The sequence below is a fragment of the Eublepharis macularius genome, chromosome 11 (genome assembly GCF_028583425.1).
Source record: "Eublepharis macularius isolate TG4126 chromosome 11, MPM_Emac_v1.0, whole genome shotgun sequence".
In the NCBI taxonomy this organism is placed as follows: domain Eukaryota; kingdom Metazoa; phylum Chordata; class Lepidosauria; order Squamata; family Eublepharidae; genus Eublepharis; species Eublepharis macularius.
The window spans coordinates 44,133,191-44,159,854 of record NC_072800.1 but is presented as its reverse complement, the minus strand read 5'-3'; the positions used below and the strand labels follow the sequence as shown (position 1 = coordinate 44,159,854).

The following is a 26,664-nucleotide window of genomic DNA, read 5'->3' as shown; positions in this document are numbered from 1 at the left end:
TTCCGAACGCTGGTTCGTTGGACGAGGACAATCACAAACCGCCAGATCGTGGTTGCGTGATCGCCAATTCCGTGGGTTTTTGAAGTTTGTAATGCGTTTCATGCCCATCTCTACTCATGAGGAATTACACAATTTTAAAACTGACAGTGAGGACATTGAAATGGTTCAAGATTTTCTATTCCTTGACTCAATCATCAACCAAAAGGGAGACTGCAACCAAGAAATCAGAAGAAGACTGAGACTTGGAAGAGCAGTCATGACGGAACTAGAAAAGATATTTAAAGATAAGGATGTCTATCTGGAGAGGGGACCAAGATCAAGATAATCCAAACAATGGTATTTCCCATTATTGTGTTTGGATGTGATTCAGCCATCCCGGCCAGTGGCAACAGCCACTCAGGCCGGTGGCTGCTTTTGCCTCCTCGGAAGGAGGAAAGCAGAAGGCACACCCTGGCATCCAAGGCTTAGCATTGGGGACGGAGCCTGTAGCCTTAGCTGGCTTCTCCACATTCAGTCGTGCCTCATGCTCGGCCCACCCACCTCACCCTATTGCAGTGCAGGATTAGCCGGTCGCCTTTTGGGCCAGGTAGGAATTTTTCTCTCCTTGTCCCTGATTGGCACTTGGGAATGGAGTTTTTTCGCCTACCTTGCACTGTGCGAAGAGGAAGGTAATTGGCTTGGTGGGACTGAGGTAATTCCCTGGTGGCAGGATTTTAGTTAGGGAAAATCTGTAGCGGGCCGGTGAGCACCCTTGGCACCTCCCCATTGGTGGGGAATTGGGGTCTTTCAGGAGCGGCTGGCTGCCGTACGGCCCAGCTGCGAGGTCAGACGCCCTGGGTGGGGAACCCCTGGACAAGCCAGTCTCCCCTCGCTGCTGTACAGCTGGGTGGGGGAGCTTTACAGGGGTGAACCACTCTGCCTCCGCCTGGCCAGGCCGGGTCCCAGCCATTTAGTGGATGGCTCGCACCCAGGGCAGCGGGTGCTCGCCCAGACAGGTCAGGGCGGGGTCCAGGAGTGACCCCAGGGCCTGACCTGTACCGCTAGTTTGGCCCTTGCCGTAGTTTATATTTAATTGTTGTAATTTTAATAAAGCGGCCCATTTTAGAACCCAAATACTGTGTCTGCCTTTCATTCCGACTGAGGGGGCAAAAGTTGGATGTTGAAGAAAGCTGATAGGAAGAAAATTAGAAATCTGGTTCTGGAGAAGAGTTTTGCAGATTCTACAGATGGCCAAAATGACAATTAAGTGGGTTTTAGATCAAATCAAGCCTGAATTCGCCTTAGAAGCTAAAATAACAAAACTGAAACTATTGTGCTTTGGTCACATCATGAGAAAACAAGACTCTCTGGAAGAATCAATAATGCTGGGGAAAGTGGAAGGCAGTAGGAAAAGAGATAGATCAAGATGGGTAGCTTTATGAGTCTTCTGTAGCAGTAGAAAAGAGGAATAGTAGCACCTATAACACTAACAAAATTTGTGGTAGAGTATGAGCTTTTGTGAGTCACACCTAACTTCTTCAGATACAGCTAGTAGGAAAATAGGAGTCAAACAAGATGGTTTGACTCTATAAAAGAAGCCACGTCTTCCAGTTTGCAATATCTGAGCAAGTCTGTTAATGGTAGGACATTTTGGAGATCTTTCATTCATAGGGTTACCATAGGTCAGTGGTGACTTGACAGCACATAACACACACACACATATAGGGTGTACTTTTTCTATATACCGTAGCCATCATTCTGAGAGAAAAAAGGGAAAAAATCCTTAAGCATTAGCTTCCATATGTGATAATATTTTTGGAGGCAGCTGTCACACATCTGTTCCAAGGGTAAAAGGAAATTTTCATGTAGCTACACCTGTAAGGGCAACTAGCACCAGCCTACTTTAAGTGACAATAGAAGGGGAAATATTCACAAGTATTTATTTATTTGTTTGTTTGTTTGTTTACAGTACTCAAGGTGGATTACACAATGTAAGGCAAGTCAATGGAATCAATAGGATGAAATATCTGATAACCAACATAATAGGACTCTGAAAAAAGAGCATAAAGTGTTTGACATGTCAAACAATGCAGTAAATGGTATTACATAAGTATAAAACAAGGCAGTGAGCAGGATAATACATACCGTAAATGTAAGCAAAAGTAAGTTCAGTAAAAATACATCTCAAGCCTCTTACCTTGCAGACATATGCCCTTTTCCTTATATCTCTGCAAGGGAAAGGGATAGAGACCTTTTTAAAAAACCAAACGCTGAAAATTCAGAGAACATGCTATACTTATTGTTACAATGGTATATCAACATAACAATATTCTAGTGCTGATTTTTTAAAAAAATAAAAACCCTGGTGGCAGCGGGAAGAAATGGCTGCCATGAGGACAGTGTCAGGGAAATGGCTGCTATTGGGCCACAAAAATCCAAATTTTCCCACCTACACAAGCCATCTAGCTTTATCGTGATCTTTTCCAAAACTTTGGAGCAAATCAGGTTTAAGAACTATTGGAGAAAAGTCATAGAAACCTCTGGAGGGGCACAAATGTACCATGATGCTGTGGGGAAGCAGGGCCGGATCAACGGGGGGCAGGGGGAGTAGTCTGCCCCCGGCGCTGCCAAAGAGGGGGTGCCGGGTGCAGCTGCCAGCCCCGGGAGCACGCGGGCGGCAGGACAGGGAGCGCGCTTGCCGCACACCCCCTGTCCTGCGGGGCAGGCAAAAGGCAGCGCGGGTGGCTGGGAGGCGGCCTGTGCCATTCCTGCAGGGCAGACGAATGGCACAGGTGGCCTCCCAGCCACCCGCGCTGCTTCCGCCAGCTCCACGGCGCTCCGGGACAGCCAGGTTGCCATGGGGCAGCACGCGCCGCCCTGCGTGATGATGTCACTTCCGTGATGTCATCATGCAGTGCTGGGAGCACATATGCAAGCGGCCAGTCTTCGGTTGCCCTGGGCACTGGCAACCATAGATCCGGCCCTGTGGGGAAGCAAGAAATAAAGCCATTATGTCCTCCCCTTGGAAATACACCTTGCACTTGTTTTTAACTAGCTAAAAATAGCATTAAGGAAAGAATTAAACCCGTGTTTGTGGGCCCAACTGAACTGGTCCCCCATTCAGCTGCTATTTATAAAGAAAAATAAGTAGGAAGCTTACACCATGGAATTCCCAGCATCTTACCTTTTGTGTTCACTCAAAACATCCTAGATATATACCTCGAAGTGTGATTTGAGGAGTAGCCCTAGAATTTCAGTCCTCTCTACTTTTACTTCTTAGTAAGTTCTAATGAACGTAGTGAGTCTTCCTTCGGAGTGCCCATGCATATGATTGCACTGCAAGAGAGAGAGTCCATCTCAGCTAGAGCAGCATGTGCCTTGATGGAAGAAGACTGTAGAGGGCAGTTTGCTGCTATTAACATGCTGTGAAAAACTAATTTCCTTGGCTTGACTTTGCTACAGTAATGTATTATTAAAAGGAATCTTCTGGGATGGAAAACATACATCTCTTTCTCGGAGAGGCGAAGAAGGGCAAGATAAAAAGTATTTTTAAGGGTTTTTTAAATTAAATAACGTTTAGTCTCTTTAGAGTGTAAAGTGATGAATGTTGGGAAAAAACACAAGTACAATATTCAATTATACCCAAATACATGCTTCTAAGGGGATGCCAATCAACCAGATTATGTTACATTGTTTTCCAAAAAAATATATTAGAGGTGGGCACGGACTGAAAAGTGGACCAACATTTAACACGGACCTGCCTGGTTTGGCATTTGCGAATTGGCGGGTTGTGGGACACCCATTCTTCATGGACACCACAACTTTTCACCAGTCCATTGGTCCATTGGATTGTGAATCCAGACATCCTGGAAAGAGGCACTTTAAATTTGCTTCAGTTGACAGATGGGGAAGCAAGCTGCACAGCACATGGAGGCTCAAGCTGCCCAGTCAAGCTGCGGACCCGGCTCCCCATCCTCGCTGCAGAGGTGGGGAGGTGAGCATGCAGCACAGCTGATCTGCAGCCGGCTCCAGCTTGGCGAGCCTCAAAGTGGCATGGAGGGCCCTTTAAACCTCCCCCCTTGCTCCAGCTGACTGGCGGAGCCCACTAGCTGTAAAGACTGGAAAGATTTGATTACTGTGGTGTAGCGTATTGTGTTTGGCAGTCATATACGATTTGTTTCATGTATATAATATTTATAGGAATAGCCTGTATATATATAGGAATTACTTTAGATACCAGGGTCTTTGAAGGACTGACTTCTTCCATATGTTCCTGCCCCCAAATTGAGATCAGAGGGAGAGGCCCTGTTGACTGTCCCATCACCTAAAGAAACTCACCTGGTGGGTTCATCAGAGAGGGCCTTTTCAGTGGGAGTCCCACAATCATGGAACAGCATCCTCAGGGAGGTGCACCTGGCTCCATCACTGCCAATCTTCATGAGACAGTTGAAGACATTTTTGTTTAGGACTGCTTTTAATTAACTTTGTTTCTATATTTTAAAACCATATGTATTATTTGTTTCTATGTTTTTAAACCTTTTTTATTCATTTTATGATTGTTATTTATTTATACTGTAAATAGCACTGAGTTCTTGTAAGATAGGAGAGCACCTAATTAATGTTTTGAATGAATGCATGTGAGTTTCCAATGATTCCTAGAGAAGTGTAGTATTACTTGTGTGATACCTGGAAGTGCCATCATGCTAACAGCTGATGGTGCCCCCCCATGTCCCTGTCTCCCGGACTAGCACTAATTTTCCAGCCACTGGCTGGCTACCGCAGTATAGGGAAGCCACATTATTTTGTATATATTGAACTCTGAAATACTCAAAGAAGTTGCTGATCTGCCACATTATATTTCAGTCCAGCACCATGGAATCCCTTCATTTCTAAATGAACTAGAGCTGAGCTGACTCTATTGTCTCTCTTCCAAAACTCTACTTCAATTCTCAAACAGTGGGGAAGGTGCTGATCAGATAATAGATTCTGGGGCTCACTGGTTTCAGATAGCATAATTGCATATACCAGAAGCCTATCAGTTGTATTGACTGGAAGCATGCACTACCTGCCATCCTCACAATATGCATGATCATCATTTCATCTGAAATGGACACCAGATATTTCTGTACATACTTCAAACCATGTATTTCATGGTTTGGTGTACTGAAGCAGAAAATATGTGCAGTGCCCATTTCAGATGAAATGGCAACCAGGGACACGGCGAAGATTGCAAGTAGCAAGTTACTTGGATATTACTAAACATAGAGTTTTGAAATGGCTTCTATCCTATTGCTTCATTTCTAGAAAGCTGGTACAACAAATCTAAAAAAGATTTGTCTCATGTTGGGGGAGATATGTTTGAATGAATGATCTGAGGATTAATTATTCTAAAGTGAAGTGCTATGTGAATACTACATATTTGCCTGGAAAGAAAAATTATTTGGAGGAGAGGAGAGATGGAAAGATGTTGCAATAATAAATCAGTGAAGCAATTGTGTCTTGGAGCTCAGCAAAGCCTATATTTCCTGCTCGTTTAATAGTTGAGCAGAAGAATAAATGCACCCGTTAAAATTCCTTGCCTTACTCAATTGTTAAAGTTACAGAAATCCCAGTATTAAGTGTGTTGCCTTTATGGCCTAGAATAATATTTGAAATGGTGGCTAAAGGCTCATTCAGTTAGGTCATGCTTTGTTATGGCTTAGGAAGAAAATCCCATTGAAGTATAAATAGTTGGAGACAAAAGGAAGGTTTGAAAGCTGTTTCACGTAGTTTCTCACACAAACAGGACTATATTGTGGCCATCATGCTTTAATACCTCATATGGTAACATAACTTTTTCTCCAGAAAAGCTTCACTGGTGAAGAAAGTTACTATGCAAGGTACCAAAGTCACAGTGCTCACAGCACAGTTATTGCCCAGTGACAGGCTAACATGAAACTGCTTCTATGCCAACTTTTTCATCCTGCCTACAAGAGGAAAGATTTTGTTCCTCTAGTGTAAGGTGAATAATTGTGTGGGAGGTTCTTTGGGGACTGAAATTTAGCACAACAGACTACTAATTTCCCAAGAAGCAGCAACAGCAGGATCTGCAATATCCTCAGGTGGGTGGTAAGGGGGGGGGGGGCGGGTTATAGCACCACTGTTTCTGGAGGGCACCATCTACCACTGTTCTGAAGTGCTGAATTATAGCTGTTAAATAAACACAAGTAATTGTTACTATTGTCATTGTTATATCCAACCTTCTGTAGTATGTTTTAACATGGCGCATGTGCATGCATGCGTGTACACACGCGCGCGCACACACGCACACCATCCATTTGCACTAAGGGTACATTTTGATGGTACATTGCTGAGCTTTTAAACAGAAACTGGACAACCTAAAGAGTTTGGGGCTTCATCCATTTAAGCTTGCCTGCATTTTGAGTCTGGCTTCTGGTGCCCTGGTCAGCACAGCGCTGGCTGAAATAATGTATGTTCCACAAGACATGGCTTTTATTTGGCTGTGGCCCCCTAAGCTGGGAGATTCTCTGGCTTGAGAGATTAAGTGGGACCACCAATTCCTGATTTTCTAGAGACTTGTTCTTTAAATATATATATATTTAGTGTTACTTTTTCCTGATTTGATGATTTAATGTTTAATGGTATCATTGGAGTTTATTTTGCTGCTGATTGCTGATTTAAGTATTGTTGACTGAGGTTTCTACTAGTTTTGATTATTACTTCTGGCTTTTGCTACTTTAGCCATGTTGCATTTGGGGCTTCTGGCTGCTGATTTTCCTTTTATATTATTAGTATCTTAGACTGATGGTTATGATTGGTCAAATGACCGTAAATAAAAGAATGAAATGACTGATGTTTTTAAATTTGTTTTTGAAAGCTTTTCTCTCGTTGTTGAGCTCAGCTACTTTGAGTAGTATTTTATGTTGCAAAAAAGTGAGGAACAAATTAACTAAATATATTAAAAGGCAGAGACAACATTTGAACTAGACTTTCTTCAGTCCCTTAGCCACTGTATTTTCTTAGCTTATCAAAGTCTTTCTTGAGATATTAAATCCAAATTCTAACCATACAAGGACACACAAAATTGACATTGCAAAGTTACCTCATGATTGCTCTACCACATGGAATGGCAAGAAGAGAATTAGATTCAAGTTAAGACCAATTAATGTTTTGTGTTAGAATAAAATAGACAAAAGTGATTCTCTAGGCCTAGGGTTGCCAGGTATCCTCCTATAGTGGGATATTTCCTGTTCACCCGTTGTTGTTGGGAGGGGGGAAACAGGGGCATCACTTGCATTGATATCACTTTTGGTGAAAACTGGAAGAAGTGTCATGAGTGTTCTAGGATTTTCAAAACCTCTATGGTTTTACCACTCTATGGCTTTTGCAAATCCTAGAGTGTCCCATGACATCACTTCCAGTTTTCATAGGAAGTGATTTCAGTGTGTTGGTGTGACTCCAGCATGCCAGTCCTCACCCCCAAATTGCTCCTGGAGGTTGCTAGCTGCAGCCCATTTTTTGATGTTTATGGGTCAGTCCAGACTAAGAGTACTGACTAAGCGAAAGATTAACCAGTACACCACAGTTGATAGAGTGTGGTGATGATGATCCATGAGACTAAAATCTGATTCTGCTATGAAGCTCATTGGTCACTCTCTCTTGCAGCCTAAACAACATTATAGGATTATTCCAAAAAGTAGGTTAGAACCATGTATGCTGTCTTGAGGAAAGGTAGTATATGTCATGGATAAACTAGAAATGGGGAGGGAAGCCTTTCTGTTCCTTGAATGAGGCCCAGTGTATTCCTGTGTTTTGGTGTTGACCTCTTATTGATTCTCTGGATAATAACTTTGATTAAAGACAGTGTTTCCCTACCTAACCCTGAAAAATGCTTTCTTTCTGGCTCCTGCTGTGGTCTGTCAATCTCCTCCCAACATGACTCCTACACAGGCTTACTTGTTTACCTGCAAAACAGTACTGCAGAGAAGTGGGTGATTCCTGTCATCCTTAACAGCCAGGTTTATCTGCACACACTGCAGAACAATAGAGGCAGCTTGAAATGTTATTTTGCTGTTGATTGGAGTCCAAGGATGTCAGATTGTTATGGGCTTGTTTGAACATTATGGCTTAGCTCTCATTATGAGACAGTGTATAACTCATGAAAGGAGATGTGACTCTCAAGACTCCCATTACCTTTCTTTTATTTTGATGAAAGTTACTGAGGTCTTGGCTGCCTTTCAAGCTGTGATTGCCTGTTCATTACCTTCTATTGAGCCTTACTCAAGGCCTAGGGCTATCCTTACTCAGAAATCAGGGCTCATAGAGACAGCCCTGCCCCTTTTCTCCTGGCTTGGTTCTACAGTGAAGAGATAGATGTTAGGATACTGCAGCAGGGACTGCTGTAAGCAGACTGAGTGTATGCCTGTCAGCTATATAAAGTGATGGAAACCTATGCAAGATAAAAAAAATTCCACATAGGGCTGCCAACCTCCAGATGGGGTATGGAGATCCCTCAGAACTGCAAGTGATCTCCAGACTACAGAGATATGTTCCCCTGGAGAAAATGCTTTGGAGCATGTTCTCTGTGGCATTAAATCCAGGTAAGGTCCCTTCCTTCCTCAAACCCTGCCCTCCCCAAGCTCCACCCCCAGATCCCCAGGAATTTCCCAACCTGAGTTGGCAACCTATATGTTCTACAGCTAAAAACACCAATAAATTATTTATATTTCTAATTACCAGAGGATAAGCCTCTTGCATAGACAGGATATAGGCTCCGGAGGAATTTTGGATTATTTTTCATTCTAATTTAAAGGGACTTTTTAAAAAAAAAATGTAGATGTATCTATACTTTGTAAGCTGTCGGAAGCTTATGAAGGAGTCCAAGCAAGAATAAAAACAGCAACTTATTTATCATCACATCATTAAGCTACATTTAGTACAACGCAAACCAGCGTATAGGTGAACTCTGCTTACAGGTTTAGAATATAAATAAGCAGAAGATTCTTCTAAAGGGTAGGCAAACATAAATCAATACAGTCTTGTATTCCTGACTAAGGTCTAATGAAGAAAGTCATGTAAATGTAGGAATAAAAGGGCTAATCAATCTGTAATACTTATCCCATGGCAATACTTTAGTCTTTTGCTATAATTACAAGTGAAGTTACGTTATTGTTAGTAGTGGTGTAATACTTTACAGCTGATAAGTGATTTACAAATACTGATCTTAGATGCCTTCTCCGCATCTCTAGGATTTGGGTGTGAAAATTCTGATTTACAGCTAGAGGTTAAGATGATCTGGCTTGCCTAAGAGGGATTTCTTGACAGCTACATTCCTGGAACAAAACAGCTAACTGTGGTTGTTTGACAAGTGCTCTCTGTATGTCTGATTGGTGAGCATTTCAGAGGCAGGGTTTCACTCAGTTCAGTTTCCTTTACACAAGAATGTGCTGGAGACTTAAATGGTTTGATTCAGATGTAACAAAAAATCTTGGTTTCATGCTACACAGTCAAGTCTTGAAATAACTTCATTCACTCATGTCTGATTTCTCCAGTCACCCTCTCTTCCCCCCTCATGCATAACCGGCTTCTTCTGTTTTCATGGCAAACTAAAGTTTTCTAAAACATTGAACTGGCAAACTGCTAAAAATTTCCATCTGTATAAGCACACATTGAAACTTTTCCAGAGATACCCTCTTCAGTGAGGAAACAATGGCCTTGAAGGTTTCTTACTGCATTTAGTAAATATATATATATATATGGCATTTCTCTCGGTGGAAAGGAGACAGCTTGTAAATATGAATAATACAAGTTAGGGAGGTGCAAGAAATGGCAAGGGGATGAAGAAAAACAGTTTGTAAATTCCCCCTATACATGCACATACAACTTTCCACATCCAGGATTCTATATGAAGGGTCTGAGAAGGCCAATTTCCTCACGTCCATCTGATTTTTAAAAAATCAATTGTTGACATTCTATTCCTGATGGAGCATGCTCAGTCATCACTGGGCCATTTTGGTTTGTTTTCTTATGATTATTTTGTATTAATCACGTTTTGCTGCATTCATGGAACATTCTCCAAATTTATATACCCCTCTACTTTATCTGTGGCTGGCCTGGTTTCGCTGCTTTCATAATTGTAACAAGGGTGACTTTATTATTAGATACGTTATCTATCTCTGAATGAAAATGGTTTGGCTCACTTTCCGACTTTTCTCGTAGCTATTGAGACTAGAGAAATAAATGAGAAAGGAGGAAGCACAGCTTACTTTTAGGATTCCATATCAAGATCCCTTAAAGTTTTTAAAATGGCAATTAGGCTCATCATGAATACAAGCAGGGCTGAATCCACACACCCGCAGAGCGTCCCGGCGTTGTGCTAAATGTTCGCTAAACACCCGGAAGTGTAGCGTCTTTCTAGTGTGATTTCTGAATTCTGGGTGTTTAGCGAATATTTAGTGCAACGCCGGGACACTCCGCAGGTGTGTGGATTCAGCCCAGGTTTATGGGTGTCAAGAAGCATTTTTCCTTTTCTCTAGCAATTGTTCTGTCTCATAGTTTACAGCCCATTTCTGGCTATATACACTGCCATAGAACATTATTAGCACAACCTCTCCCTTTATGTAGTTGATTAATATATTTTTAAGGAAGCGTTGAATACTATTAAGTACATTTGATGCTGATCAGTCAAAGCTGAGCTCTTGATTTATTTTAAAACCATTAAACACTGAAACCATTGACCATGCAATCCTAAGCAGATGTGCACTGTACAAAGTCAATTGACTTCAATAGAAGTAGAAGGGTGTAACTCTATTTAGGATTGCACTGTGACTTGACAAAGAAAAAGATACAGTTGTACTTTTCATCAGAAAATTTAGCCCTTTAGTTTGAACAACACTGTGTAGGGAATTAAATCAACCATGAGTAGCTAGCCAATTAAGTTATAGAAAGTGCAGCAGTGGATTCTCATTAACTTTAAAAAAGTGCCCAATTCAAGTATTATTTATTTCTTTATTTTTTTTATTCCTCTCTTCTTCCTGTCTCTATTTCCACAACAATCATGTAAGGAAAGTTTAGCTGAGATATAGATAGTGACTGGTACAAGGCCTCCCAGTTTGCTTCCTGGTAGAGTACGGATTTGAGTCCACTAGACCAAGTATTTTATGCCATGCTGGCTCTGCCAAGCGGCCTATAAGAAAAAAATAATCCCATAGAATAGTTTTAGTGGTAAGAGGTAAATGAAGAACTGCCTACATTCTAATTGACTTATTTATTTCTAAACAGTGTCAAAATTTGTTACTTTGTATGCATGAAAGATTACTCATGTGAACAAAATACAGATAATTAAGGTGACATATTTTGTAAAAAAAAAGGATGTAGCCTTTTGTAAAAGGTCAACACCATCAGGGGACTTTGACACCCAAACTTCTTAAAAAATAATAATGCTAATACATAAAATCTAGCCACAATCAGTGCTTTAAAAAAATTAGGTGCCAGTGCTCATATAAGTTTGTATCAATTTCCACCAATTCATCCCCTCCCTCTTCAGATCCCCATTAGGTTGTTCATGAGGATCCATTCCGTCTTTCTCTGGCTGAGTGTGGCAAGCTGGCACAAAAGGTTCAGGACTAGCGAGAGCTCCAAGAAACCATGCCGGTACTCAGTATGAGTGTTATCACCAAAAAAGCCTTGGCCATAATATAGAACTTTTAAAAATACTAAGGAACTTTTTTACTAGCCCACTCAGGTTTGGTAACTAACCTTGCTCCTTAAAAGATGAAGAGTTTCTTTAACAATTTCTTATCAGGGAATCCTACACTTAGTGGGCAGTGCACTTCCCCTGTGCACATACGTGTGATGCAGGTATGCTCATCATGATTCCTGAAATCCTGGGACTTATGAAAAAAGATGGAGAAATATCAGAAATCTGGGGTGCAGCACTTATGAATACTTACCACATCAGGCATTATTGTGTATATTGGGAGAGAGGCTGTGAAAACTAACATGAGGAATTTCATTTCCCCTTTCCTTTTTCTTCTTGCTTTTCCTCGTTGCCTCCCTCAAGCAGTGCCTGAAGTGCGTCCCCTTTCCTTCTCTCCCATCCACCTACTCACAGTTTTCTCTCCCTGGCAGCCTCTGCCTTCTCCTCTACCTGCCTTTGTCTGTTCCCTTCTCAATCTTCAACTTTTCCCTATTAATGTTTCTGCTCTTCTCCCTTCCAGTTTTACCTCTGCTCATATTTTTTTTACCCTTTTTACTCTCATTCTCCTCACTCCCCTGTACTGACCCTGAGGTTTAGAATTCTTGGTATTATTGGTTGTGGGTTGCCTAGCAACACTCAAAATGGCTGCTAAGATCTCACACTATAATTTTGTGAGATCTCAGTGGCACACTTGAAGAAGACATTTGAGTTTTTTAAAAAAATAATCCCCAATCTTTTTGTTGTTTTTAGATTTTAAATTTTTCTGCAAATCTCAGGGTTCCCTCTAACTTGCTGAAAAATTTCCCGTGTCCCTGGCCTCATTATGTGGGTTTTCTGGCCCAAGAAAGAGTTAAGATACTACAAGTGGGTGACCCATCGCATCCTCCCTCCCTTGTTCAGCAAGCTGGCCACTCACCAGCTAACCTGCCACCTCCACCAACAGTTCACATGTGTGTGGGAGGGTGCCAGATCCCAATCTTCCTTCCTTGCCCTCCCACTTCTCCTTCACCTATGTCCCCACTTGCCTGCAGCACCAGTGGGGTGTATGGCAACTCCCCATTTCTCCTCCCCTGCCCAGCCAATGTGTTGGTGGGGGATAGCAGTGGGTGGGGGAGAAGGATACTAGAAAATGAGGGCTGGCTGTGGACACTTGGGCTCCCTCTCACTGACTGTTTGCCCTCTCCAGCCACTCCCTTTTTTCTTTTTTGGCAGCTAGAAGGAAGAGATAGATAGAGGGAGGTGGAGGCATTGACAGCAGCCCTAACATCACAGCACTCAATGTTCCAGCGTCCCTCCTATTTCCCTGCTAGTTATGAGGAGGGAAGAGGTGAAGGCAGCAATGTCACCAACTAGGATTGACCATGTCTAGGTGGGACCTGGAGATCTCCCAGAATCACAACTAATCTCCGTCAAGGAGAGAACAGGCTCACCTACAGATGATAATAGGCAGGGCACAGCTTCAAGGCTGCTAGTTGGCACGGGCAGAGAAGTTGTGGAGAAGCACCTTGCTGCACTGGATGTGTACAAATCCCCTGGGCCAGATGGGGTGCTTAAAGAATAGCAGACCCTTTGTTGATCATCTTGGAGGACAGTCATTGTGCCAGAAGACTGGAGGAGGGCAAATGTCATCCCAATCTTTAAGAAAGGGCAAAAGGACGATCCTAGGAACTACAGGTCAGTCAGCCTGACCTCTACCCCAGGGAAGATACTGGAGCAGATATTAAAGGTGTTAATCTGCAAGCATCTGATGGACAACACGGTGATACAGGGAAGTCAGCATGGATTTATCCCCAATAGGTCCTGCTAGACCAATCTCATCTCCTTCTATGAACGAGTGGGAATGCTGTTGATGTCGTTTATTTGGATTTCAGTAAAGCTTTTGACAAGGTTCCTCATGATGTTCCGATGGGTAAACTGGAGGACTGTGGACTAGACTCTAGTATTGTTAGATGTATAGGGAACTGGCTGCATAACTGCACTCAAAGAGTAGTTGTTAATGGCATCGTGTCTGATTGGAGGGAGGTGTTCAGTGGAGTGCCACGGGGCTGGGACCAGCACTTTTCAATATTTTTATAAATGATCCGGATTAGGATGTGAAGTGATTGCTCATTAAATTTGCAGATTACACCAAACTGGGATGAGTGGCAAGCACTCTTGGAGACAGGGATAGAATTCACTAAGATCTGAATACACTGGGAAAGTGGGCAATTTTGAATAAGATACAGTATAACATAAAAAAATGCTGGGTTCTCCACCTGGGTAACAAAAAGGCAACACATGCATACTGGATGATGGATACACTTCTGGGTAGCAGTGTGTGTGAACAATATCTTGGGATAGGGTAGATGGGAAGCTAAATATGAGCAGTCAATGTGATGCTGCGGCAAAAAAGGCAAATGCAACCTTGGAATGTATCAAAGGCATAACATACAAATTACAGGATGTCATTGTCCCACTATATACTGCATTGGTCAGGCCACACCTGGAGAATTGTGTGTAGTTCTGGAGGCCTCATTTCAAAAAAGATGTGGAGAAACTGGAACAGGTGCAGAGGAAAGCAACCAGGATGATCAGGGTGCTGGAGATCAAACACTACAAGGAAAGTCTGACGGACTTGGGAATGTTCAGTTTGGAGAAGAGGAGGTTGAGGGGAGATATGATTGCTCTCTTTAAACATTTAAAAGGTTGTCACTTAGAAGAGGGAAGGGAGCTGTTCCTGTTGACAGAAGAGAATAGGACTTGAAACAATTGGTTTAAACTACAGGAGGGAAGGCACAAGCTGGATATTAGGTAAAACTTCTTCACTTTAAGAGTAATGCAGTAATGGAATTGGCTGCCTAGGGATGTGATGTGTTCCTCCTCATCGGCAGTCTTCGAGAAGCAACTGGACAAATACTTGTCAGGAATGCTAGCCTAGGCTGTTCCTGCAGTGGGCGGGGGGTTGGACTAGATGGTCTGTAAGACCCCTTCCAACTCTTATGAGTCTATGATTCCAGATGACAGAGGTGAGTTCCCCTGGAGAAAATGGCTGCTTTTGGAGGGGGGAGGACTCTATAGCATTATACTCAGCTGAGTTCCCTCCCCTCCCCAAACCCCACCCTCCCCAAGTTCCATCCCCAAATTCTCCAAGACATTCCCAACTCCAAGCTGGCAACCTTATCACCAATACTGAACACAAGTCTTAGGGGGTCTTTCAACTCCTCCTCAAATTTCAACAGTCTTTGTAGTTTTCATGCAAACCTGGGTTTCCCACCATGATTGTAGAAAAATGACTCCCCTGTGTTCCCGCTCCCTTCTTTGGGTCTATCAATCTGCATGGAGGCTAGATTCAGCATTTTATTTATAGGATGGGTATGTGTCCATCTATTGTATTTCTGGGTTGGCGATTGCATGAAGGGACTATACTATATATTGAATGAATTCATAGGTGAATATGCCATCATTCTGAATGAATTCACAGATGAATATGCCATCATTTTGAATGAATTCATAGGTGAATATGCCATCATTTTGTTGTGAAGTGCACATATAAGCACATGACACCACATTATAATGTATCTATCAAATGAGGAAAGGAGCTTTGATTCTTGAAATTTTATACCCTGGAAATCTTGTGGTCTTTAAGGTGCTACTGGACTTGAATCTTAATATCTTGTATGTGAATGTAAAAAGATTCCCCTTGTTTTGGCATACCCTGGGCAAAAAAACTAGTCCTGCATTTGAGCACAAGCTCTATTTTTAATCCCACTTTTTCTTCTATAAAAACATTCAAAGTGCTGAACAATCAAAGGCAATAACCCGTAAACTTTCAGTGCAGCATTTTTTTTAAAAAAGCGATAAAACCATACTTTGTGAAAAGGAATATTAAGTAAAGAAATAAATAAGATGCAGTTTGTTGTTTTGAAACTTCGGGATTGTGTTCCCAGGTTTGCTAGCCAAATGCTTTGTTCCAAATTCTACCATAACTTGAGGCCACTTAGAACTTAGTAAAAACTTTGTTCCATCCAATCATTTGCAGTTTCTTTGCATTCTTTCAATTTGTACCCCAATAAGATGCTAAAATTCAGCTGCAGCTAATTAGCCTGACCTTTTCCCCCATTTTTCCCCATTCAGTGCTCCTTTCTGCTTCATGTAATTCACACTAAATTAGCTGAGAAGACGGATGACTTTGCAGTAGGTAATTGTATTTTAAACAATAAGGAACCCAGGAATAAATTAATTTGAAGCTGCAGATGCTTTCGAGATACATAATCATTAGCTTTTATGTAAAGGCACCATCATCAATTTGCACTGCAAGCATATGATTTTAATTCTCTTACAAGTAAGGGAATCTGATTTTGTTTTGACAGCAGAATCGCACACCAAGACATATAAGTGATAATGATATTCATTTTCCATTTAGGAAAACAGAAGTGGGTAGCTTGAGGAGTCAAGCAATGTTTTGAATCTAACTGGATTGTGGTTTTGCAGTGAACAAATAAAATCTACTTAATTGTCAAAGAAATCTGCAGAGAGCTTTAATTGGTTTGGGTCAAAACTAAGATCACAGTATTTGTTATTCAACTAAAGTCTATTCAACTAAAATTGCAGCACTTTATTAAAATTACTGGAGCAAAATGTCAGTGATACATAGGTATTTGGGAGCAGATTGGCCAATATAGGCACCAGGACATCTCCCAATGGGCTGATGGCCTCTCCCCCACCTGGGCCTGGGCAGCGCAGTAGCAGAAGGCCTGTACCATGCCTGCACAAGGTGAGGGAGCTACTGTTTGGCCCATGTGAGTCCTCTGTGAGAGTGCCTGAGCTTCAGGTAAGACAAGGAGTTGCCTCCTGAACCCTGCTTGAGTTCTGCATGTAGCAACGGAGGTGACATCCAGCCCATGCAAGGTGAAGGAGGCATCAGCCAGGACATGCAAATCAAGAACGATGGTGCTTGGACCATAGGAGATGTGGGAGGAGAAGTCTGGCCCACTCAAGCGAGGGAGGTGTTGCCAAGGGACAATTCTTCTTTGTGATATAGGGAACAATGAACACACATTTGTAATTTATTTATTTATTTTTATTTATCTTCAATTTCTATTCTGTCCTCCCCAAACTGGCAGGCTCAGGGCAGATTACATTCTATAAAACAGCATATTAATAACTTACATTTTACAATTTTAAAACAACAATATAAAACAGTACAACATAAATATTTAAAAAGGTACAAGAAAGCAGCGCAAGAGTAGTCAGTTTATCGATCAGTCCATCACCTAATCCACCATATTGAAATTGCTTGCATAGTTCGTTAAAAAGTTTGATGATGGATGCCTCTGGCAGGGATGGCATTCACCTCTATTTGGCCGGTAGGGGCCCAGCTCAGCCTCCACCATATGCTTGGCGGAACAGCTCTGTCTTACAGGCCTGGCAGAAAGATAACAGATCCTGCCGGCCCTTGGTCTCATTGGACAGAGCATTCCACCAGGTTGGAGCTAGGACCGAGAAGGCCTTGGCCCTGGTTGAGGCTAAGCAGACCTCTCTGGGGCCAGGGCCCACTAGCAGCTGTTTATCACCCGATTGAAGCATCCTCTGGGGCACATATAGGGCGAGGCAGTTCCGCAGATACTCTGGTCCCAGTCCGCAGAGGGCTTTATAGGTAAGTACTAAAACCTTGAATCTGATTCAGTATTCCACTGGCAGCCATTGCAGCTGGTGCAATACCAGTGTTATATGTGCACTACTAAGCACTCTGGTGATGACACATGCCGCTGCATATTGATCCAGCTGCAACAGCCAGATCAAACTCAAGGGAAGCCCTGCATAGAACGTGTTACAGTAGAATAGCCTAGAGGTGACCATTGCCTGAATTACTGTCATTAAGTCGTGGGTAGACAAATAAGGGGCAAGCTGCCTGGTCTGTCAAAGATGGAAAAAAGCAGACCTGGCAACCACTATGACCTGAGCATCCATTTTCAAGGAGGCATCTCGGATCACCCCCAGGCTCCTGACCCTCGGAACTGATGTGAGCAATGCCCCATCGAGGGCCAGAGCCGGAGCTCTGAATCCACACACCCGCTGCTCAAGTACAGAATCTCCATCTTTATAGGGTTTAATTTCAGCTGACTTTGTTTCAACCATCCAGTCATGGCTTCAAAAGCATGCTCCAGGATATCTGGGGCCGAGCCAGGCTGGCCGGCCATCAGCAGATATAACTGTTTTTTTTTGTAAAATCTTTATTGTTATATTCCAAGAAAAAAAACCTGTCACCACAACACCCGTGTAGGGACAGCCAGGCGGTAGCTACATAAATATTAGTCCATACCATATTGTATCATATTCACAATTATCAGCAGATATAACTAAGTGTCATCAGCATAAGGGATGTGCACTTCGGGATTCTGATTTGGGTTAAATACCCAAATCGGGCCCGATTTGGGAAGATTCAGTATTCCTGAACTGGGGCCAGCATGCTGGCCCTGATTTGGAGATACCAAAGCGGAGCAATTCGAAGTGATTAGGGTTGCTTCAGGTTTACTGGGAGCACTTTGCTGGCCTGTTTGCAAAGTTGCTAACAGCAAGAAAAGTGCTGCTGTCAGAGATTCCTGCCTTTTTTTCTGAATGCAAGGGTAGTTAAGGAGAGATAGTAGTACAAGGGGGAGGAGGGAGGGAGATCAGAGGAGGGAAGGGGGAGTTAGGAATGTCCAATGCTACTGTTGCATCCTCCTTCCAGCCAATGGATTCTCTGGAAGGAGATGCTGCAGGGGATATAAATTGGAGGCTTGCCTTTTGGCCAGCCTACATTTTTCCTTGGCCTACAGAGAGACATTGACAGACTTCCCCTGCTGGATAGACTCTCTGTCTCCACACTGTACATAGAGATTTCCTCGGGTTCCCCTAGAGTGTCTCACAGTTTCAGCCTGAAGCCAGCATTGGGGGAGGGGTAGTCCCTCTTTTAATAATTTGATATTGATGTAACAAATGTTAATGTAACATTAAGGACTGCTGTTACCACAAATCTAATAAAGTAAATTTATTTAAATTGAATTTTTGTTGTGATTCTCTGATGTCCAGGCTGTGGATGGTAAGTGGAAGTGCATTGCTTCCACAATGTTTACTGTGTGGGAATCTGGATTTCCGGCCCCCCCCCCACACACAATAGAAACAGACAAGTGGGGTGGCTGGGATGGTCAACCTTCTTTGGGGGACCATTACATGACCCTTCAAAGTTCAATCTCCCTGATGACAGAGTGTTCTTCAGTGGGCAGGTAGGAGTAGGTCCCCTGAAAATTTGGTGCATTTTGCTCGCAAAATGCCACCTCCACAGCCTCCTAGAACGGCCCACTAGTTTTTGCCACATGGTTTGGGTTGAATTCAATGGATGATTCTTTGGAGTGAAGTTGTTCCCCTTTCATCAGTTTGGTTGTATTGAGGGGGGTTGTCCAGTAGTTTACTTAAAGTTGCACACTCATTTGCTTCAGATGGTTTTGTGTATTTTTAATCAAATTTTTCTTATTGAGATTCTCTGGTGTGAAGTTAGTCCTCATAAGGAAAATGTGGCTGGGGGGACATTTGTGGGGCATAACATGGCCCCTGGAAGTACAATATTCCTGAAACTTGGGTGGTCATGAGAGGAGGGTTGGGAAAGGATCCTCTGCAAATTTGGTATTATTAGGGAAGAAAATGCTCCCCCCAATCCCCCAGATAGCCAGGAGCAGCGTTTCCTATTGGAAACAATGGCCAAATCTTCCCTAATAATCCCTAATCAGCTTATATATTCGAACTGCAAGTTGCTTCAGGTTTCAGGTTTGCTCTAATTTTTTTTTATTGCTCTGGGTAAACCAGAAGCAGGAAACCCAAGTCTTTTGGGGGGGGGGTGCACACCGCTAATCAGCATACTGGTGACACCCAAGTCTGAAACTCTGCACCAACTGGGCGAGGGGGCGCATATAGATATTAAACAATAAAGGAAATAGATTAATGTAAGAAATCTAGAGAAGGCTACAGGAAAGAAAGCACATTCACAGAAGAGTCAAGGCAGGAGAATAATACATGCTCACACATTCCTTCAGGTGCTTTCAAAGTTATGGCAGAAGATGAGCTCCATCTGGCAACATGTGCAGCACTGAACTGTAGCAGCAGTCTTGGCTGAGATTCAACTGTTGGGGCAGTTCCATTGGACTTACATAGGTTTTAGGATACTTAGCTTCACTCATATGTGTGTATGTTTACTCCTAACTGACCTTGAAGGGGGAGTAATACATCCAAAGCCAACCAATAAGCTGTAATATGACAAGTGTCCAATATAAGAACTGTTACTGTCCTCCCTAAGAGTCCCATACTAGGTGCATTAGTTTAACATAAAAACGAACCTTCTCCCAAATGCAATAACAAAGTGAAACAGAAAAGTAACAAATGCAATAACAAAGTGAAACAGAAAAAAAAAATCTCCAAGGTAGTACAGTCAGACACGACTCACAAGGCAGGTTAGGCACAAGATGGAGAAATGGTGACATATTACTCATTTCTCAGATTTACAAAGGTCTTCTGCAAGTGCCACTACAGGTACCTGGCCCACCCATACCCTGTGAGAGGCAAGGGAGCCATCACCTAGTCCATGTGAGGTGAGAGAGGGGTTCCCAGCCCACCTAAACTCTGCACTGAGCGAGGAAGGCAGTGCCCAGCCTGCCCAAGCTGCATGCAAGGTGAGGGTGGTGGCACCTGGCCAATTGGGGCAGGCAGGGTGGGTCTTCCCTCCTTTTCCCCTTTGGGAGGTTGGGGTGGGGGGCAGACCAACTGCCTCTTCCTCTTTTCCTCCTTCCTTGAGGGATGCAAGGCAGGCTGGCGTTCTTTCCCCCCCCCCAGTCCACCCTTATACATATTGCATTTCTCTCCCTCTTTCCCACTTCATCAATTCTACATTATTTTCCTCTCTCTTTGGAAGAGAAAGAAGAGATTCAGTAAAGAGATGAATTTTTATAGGTTAAATCCCAGAATGGATTCTAGGAAAAGGCTTGTTGCTCCCTATAACAAAAGTTTTTTCTGACATAGCTATAAAATGTATGAAAGCATTTGTTCCTTGATAAATATGGGCAGGAAATAAATCATTGTCGAAAATCTACTGATTAGCCACTGTGTTCATTGAGGGAACGAGCCAACTACTTTCAAACATCATAAAACAGGTCAAGAACATCTCTGTAGAACTTGCTAATGAGTAGTAGGTAGAGTAGGATGATCTTGAAATGTGTGAATCACCCTTAGATCAGTTTGTTGTCCTCTCTAACAAATATAAACTACACACACACACACACAATGAATACATGAACATCAGGGGGGCGAAAGCCCTATTTGTAAGACTTTTAAAATGTGGACCTATGAATTTATTTATTTACTTACCTACTTACTTCATTCGCTTTACTCACTGCGAGTCAAGGCAGATTACAAAATATAGAAACCAATTCAATCAGACAGCACAAGACAAGCAGTAACAGCAAGGACTAGGATTGCAGAAATTAAGAAACAAAAAAGTATCTAAGACATGGTGTACCATAAACAATGCCAAGAGTGAATTACAAAGGTACATTAATCATAGCAATAGACTTCAATCCTGTCCCCTTATAAAAATGCCCAGCATTACCCTTTACAAAAATACCTTTATAAACATGTCTAATGTTTCTCATGAGATTATCTTATTCAATATTTTCCTCCTTTCCACTCCCCCATCTGAAGTTCTAAACCTTTTTTTTAAAAAAAAAAACTACTTTAGATCTGAACTGCTCCAAATCCCCATGTTGCTTATGGGAGGGCAAATCTCTATTAATGAGCAGGAATCCACACAAAAGGTTTGCCATCTTTCAGGAAGCAGCATGTTGCGAGGGAGCTCTGCAGTGCAGTGTGCTGACAAAACAACCATGCCGGGAGCTTCTTCTGCTCTTCCAGCACAATGTCAATGACCAGAGGTTTGCTAAAAAAAAAATAAAAAAAAAATCTGTTATTTTAGATTCTGTTAAGAGAGAGTAGAAAGAATATGTAAGTAAGAAGCTCACCTGTACTATTTATTTATTTAGGCATTTTTTACACCGTTGTTCTTCCCAGTGAGGACTAGAGATGGGCATGAACAGGAAAAAAAACAATCATGATGTTTGTTGTTCGTTGCCACCCATGAACACTCATGAACATTTACGAGCATGACATGTTCCCAAACATGTTCCTGGTTGGATGTTCATGGGAGCTAGAACGGCCCCCTTGGGACTTAGAGAGCCTATATTTGCAGGGAGTGTTCAGCAGGCTGTCCTCCAACCATCATTCAAGTTTGGTCAAGATTGCAATACGGATATCGGAGTAATACATTCCCAAAGCTGGCGTCCCCAGGAAACTCCCATTCAATACAATAGGAGCAGGCACCAGGAAAGGTACCAATAATAAATAAAAGCTTGGTCCCATAGCCTGACAGCAGCCCTGGAACCTGAGGGTGGGTAGATCCCTAACGTACCATTCCCAGAAACCTGACCTGAGCAGGCACCAGGAAAGATAACAATAATAAATAATATCTTGGCCCCAGAGCCTGGCAGCAGTCCTGGAACCTGAGGGTGGGTAGATCCCCACCAACCACTCCCAGAAAAAATTCAAGCTCCAATGCACTCTCCCTCTCTTGCTCTCTCAAATGCCAGCAACAACTCTCTGCTGAAACTGAAAGCCAGAGCTGGGAGCACTGTGCCTTTTCCAGAGGTCCCATAGAGCAATACAGGAGGTCTGTGGTTGGTGGTCAGAACTGCCTAACAGGGTTTGGAGGGATGAGATTGGTGTTCCCATGGCCACAGAATACCCCCTTCCCCCCTGCTCTTTGCTCCCATGTAAGGGCAACAGGAGTTCAGACAGACTTCAGACAATGGTGCCAAGGGAATTGATTGATGGTTCCAGACTGTCTGGCTTGATGAACAGCAGATGAACTCAACGAACAGAGCTTGGAATGAACAGATGTTCGTTTGGAACAGGGCCTCACAAACAGCTTGCTCGCAAACAGCAGAATGGGCTGTTCATGGCTTTTTTTGTTCGTATTGCTTGTTCGTGCCCATCTCTAGTGAGGACCCAAAACATCTTTCAAATATACTGATTTCAATACAATTTAAATAAACAAAATATGGTTCAAACAAGCAAAAGCAAAAGGAAAGATGTGTTATGTTCTCAAGATGTTCCTTGAGGAATGAATTCCAGAAGGGGAGCCACAATAGTCACGGTCAAGGGTCTCCAGAGCCCATTTCTTGGCATCTTGAGATAGTATGGCTGACTATCTCCAGGTGGGTTTTAGAGTTCTCCTGAAATTAGTGGTCTCCTGATTACAGAGATCAGTACCCCTGGAGAAAATGGCAGCTTCAAAGCGTGGACTTTATGGCATCCCATCCCTACTGAGCTCCGTTTCCAAATTCTGCCCTCCCCAGGATCTGCTCCAAATCTCAAGGAATTTCCCAACACAGAGCTGGCAACCTTGCAAGGTAGTCAGATGAGCCACAGTAGCCTGAAACCATGTTCCATTGGCAAGAGTCAAAAGGGGGAAGAAAAACACAGCAAAACTCCTTTTTGGGAGTGGAAACGTTCCAGAAAGCTGTCCCAAACTGCTGCTAATCTAATATGGTTTAGGATTTTTTATTTTCCAGCTAGCAGGGTGTGAACTACATTCCAAGTGTCAGAGGCCAAGAGTTCTTTGACTCTTGCCAAAGCCGTGCACCTTTAGACAACCTCAAGCATTAAATTAAACTGATCATTTAACGTTTTATGGAACTAAAGATGAATGAACAATTGGGAGTCAGCATGAGATGCCATTCATTGTGACCAATGGGACTGCATCATGAGGTGGATCAGCTGGACCAGCACAGAACTCTATCCTCCTTCAAGAAGGCACTCACAATTGTAGCCACTCCAGTAGCCCACCATTCACTCAAACAGCTAAATCTGCAATTCATTCATCAATCTCTCTAATTACTACTGCCCCTGTCCTGAACTTAGGGTTCCCAGCCCTGCATTGGTAAATGCAAGGAGAGTGGGGGTGGTGCCTAGGGAGGGTGGATGATCAGAAGGATGTTCTGAAGGAAGACTACAGAGTCTAGAGGAACTGGAGTGTCCTACTGGTGCCATTCCCACTCTATGTTTGCTCCCATTCCTCAGTGGTGGAAGACTGACGACTGGGTGGGAGATTGCCCAGTGCCAACAGGGAAATGGCAAGCCTCCCATGCAAGCCTGGAAACAATAGTCAGTTGGCTTTTAGGGCTAACAGATTGAAGCTGAATCCATATAAATTGTCATAAGTGAACTGAATCTTTGGGCACTGAAGGGGATTTATTTGATAGGGCTTTGATTTCTGTGTCTCAGTGGATACAAATCCTTGCAATAATAATAATAACTGTGCTTATATACTGCTCCACTCAGAGTGGTGAACAAAACCAGTGTTATTGTTATCCTCACAATGCAGCTGGGGAGCTGGGGCTGAGTCTCTCCACACAAGATGCCTCAGCGCATGTTCATTAAGTGTAGGAGATGCAATGTTATCCAGGAAGTATAGTTTTAAAAGACAGAGCTGGCAGAGACCACTCCTCAGAGGGTTTGTTAATTTCATCTTCATCTTCCCCTCCCTGAAGGCTCTGTAACTTCACCTCTCCCATCTAAAACTGTGTGGAATTTGCAACCAGAGGGCAGCAAGGAATAGAAATAGGCTGGAGCTGCCTTCCAGAGCCAGGCTTGGATCAGGAGAGGTTATAATGGGCTTAAGTTTCTCGTCTGGCATTTCACAGCTCCTTCACACAGCTTCTGTGTACAGCAAAGCCTTTGCCCTGCCACCAGGTCTGTCTTTTTAAACTACCCTTCCCAGCTACCGTTGCATCTCCCGACATGAGTTCTTTATGTGTCAGATGTCTCATGTAGGGAGACTCTATAAGGAGTGGCTTACCCAAGGTGACCTAGCTCTGATTTTCCCCCCAGCCAGTGTGGGTATTTTTTGGTCAGTGCTTATGATAAACCCATGGTGAACTGTGTCTTTAGCTGGCACTGTTTTGTTTCTGCCTTGATCTGAGTTATTTTAATGTTTTTGGTGGGGGGGGTACTGTGTTGAGAATAGGGGAAAGTAGGTGATGCATATCTGAAGTAGAACAGTAAGGAAACAAATTAGTGCAAATAAATAGCATCTTCTCTTTTTTATATTTGAGCTAATCACAGGCTGAATGTTATTGATTGATAACTATATGCGAATTTATGAGTATGTGTGAAGAGCAGTGTCCTAGGGGCTTCCTGTTGATAGAGCGCAGTACTCCACACACTCCGCACTAAAAAGGAGGCAGTGAATACTTCCGTGGTTCCCTCCCATCCACACACAGTGCGTGGAGAAGGTGTTTTGTCTTGCTGAGAATCACCTCCCATTTGTAGAAGCAGCTAGAAATAAACAGTAATTTTCAAAGGGGGCGGTGCTTAGCGCACTACAATTTCTCACACTGGACAGGTACTCAGTTAGATTAATATAAGAACGGTTCCGGAGTCCAGAAGGAATGGTGCCAGTAGGAGAACTACTGGCTGTCACTAATGGAGCTACTCTTCCCCTCATTTCAAGTCTTCCCCCATCCCAACAGGGATAGTATCAAGGATCAAAGTTTGGGCCTAGCCTATAAAAAGCTTACATCAATGTTATAATACACAGGAAAAGAGAAACATCTCTATGTGGCCTTCCCAGAACCTGAATATTTCAATGGCTTCATTGGAGAATTTGGGCACTCTGGGAAATATAGTTTCTAGGACGGCTGGTATCAGTGCTCTGCCCCGTCCCTCGCTGTGCATTAGTTTGTTGAAGAGTTTAAATAGTTGTGTGTTTCTGTTGTGTTTGTGTGGGTGTGGGTTGGTGATATGGTAAGCTGCTTGAGTCCACACTGAATAGAGAAAATTAGCCAAAAAGTGCCTAAATAAATAAACAAACGCTAAGGTCTTGCGTACCCTGGATAACTCATTTTTCAAGTTTCCTAATTTCAGGGTTCTTAATGCTAGTGATGGAAGAAGGGAAGTCTAGCAGAGAGAAGTCCAGCAAGTTCTTTTCATCACTCTACAACTTTCAGTATGGAAGGGGAAAGTAAAGCAAGATGAAGAGGCGGGAGGGTAGGGGGAGGTATTTAGGTCGTTTTCCTGATGTCATCAGGAGGCTCTTGATAGAGTTTTGAAATTGGACTCAGATGCTAGTAAAACCTACAGGTATAAGATTACATAATACATTCAGCATATCCAGATATTTTACAAATGTGTAAAACAAAAACTCAATTGTGGAAGGTAAACGCATAAATAAGGTAAATAAGATTGCAATCACATTTATAAATGATGTTTTTAACTTTGTGTTTTTCTACAGATAGTAACTTCATCCTTGCAAACGCTCAGGTGGCTAAAGGATTTCCCATAGTTTACTGTTCAGATGGCTTCTGTGAGCTTTCTGGATTTACACGAACAGAAGTCATGCAGAAGAGCTGCAGCTGTAAATTTTTATATGGTGCTGAAACAAATGAGCAGATGATGATTCAGATTGAAAAGTCACTAGAAGAAAAGGTAGAATTCAAAGGAGAAATCATGTTTAATAAGAAGAACGGTGAGTATTATTTTATCCATCAATGTTCAATTAATTCCAGACACATGGTAAATGTTACCATTATTCAGTGCAATGGTTATGTAACATTGACTTAGATTTATTGACAATTGTATGAGCATTAAGCACACTGAAGAGCTATAAACTGCACTTTCAGGTTCTGCTAAACTCAGCACCAGGAGGATTATTAAATTACAAACTGACATTTCCCAGTTTTCTATTAAACTTGGACACTGGCCTATAGAAGCATACAATTTCAGGTAACTTATTGGGTCTGGGTTTATACGTTCCCATATGTAAGCCTGATTTAGCCTTGGTCTACACATGTAATAGAATGAGAGGACAAAATGTTGTGTTGGTAGAACAGACTGCACTGCCATAGACTAGGGCTACCAAGGCTGGATTT

At 42.7% G+C, this 26,664-nt stretch overlaps 1 protein-coding gene across 1 annotated transcript in view; it reads left to right on the top strand.

Moving 5' to 3' along the window:
• KCNH8 (potassium voltage-gated channel subfamily H member 8) overlaps positions 1-26,664 on the top strand; it is a 270,322-nt gene that overhangs the window by 60,736 nt on the left and 182,922 nt on the right. Inside the window, exon 2 of the mRNA XM_054991452.1 lies at positions 26,028-26,261. Within this exon, the coding sequence (XP_054847427.1) occupies positions 26,028-26,261 (234 nt within the window). The remainder of the gene's footprint in view (positions 1-26,027; positions 26,262-26,664) is intronic.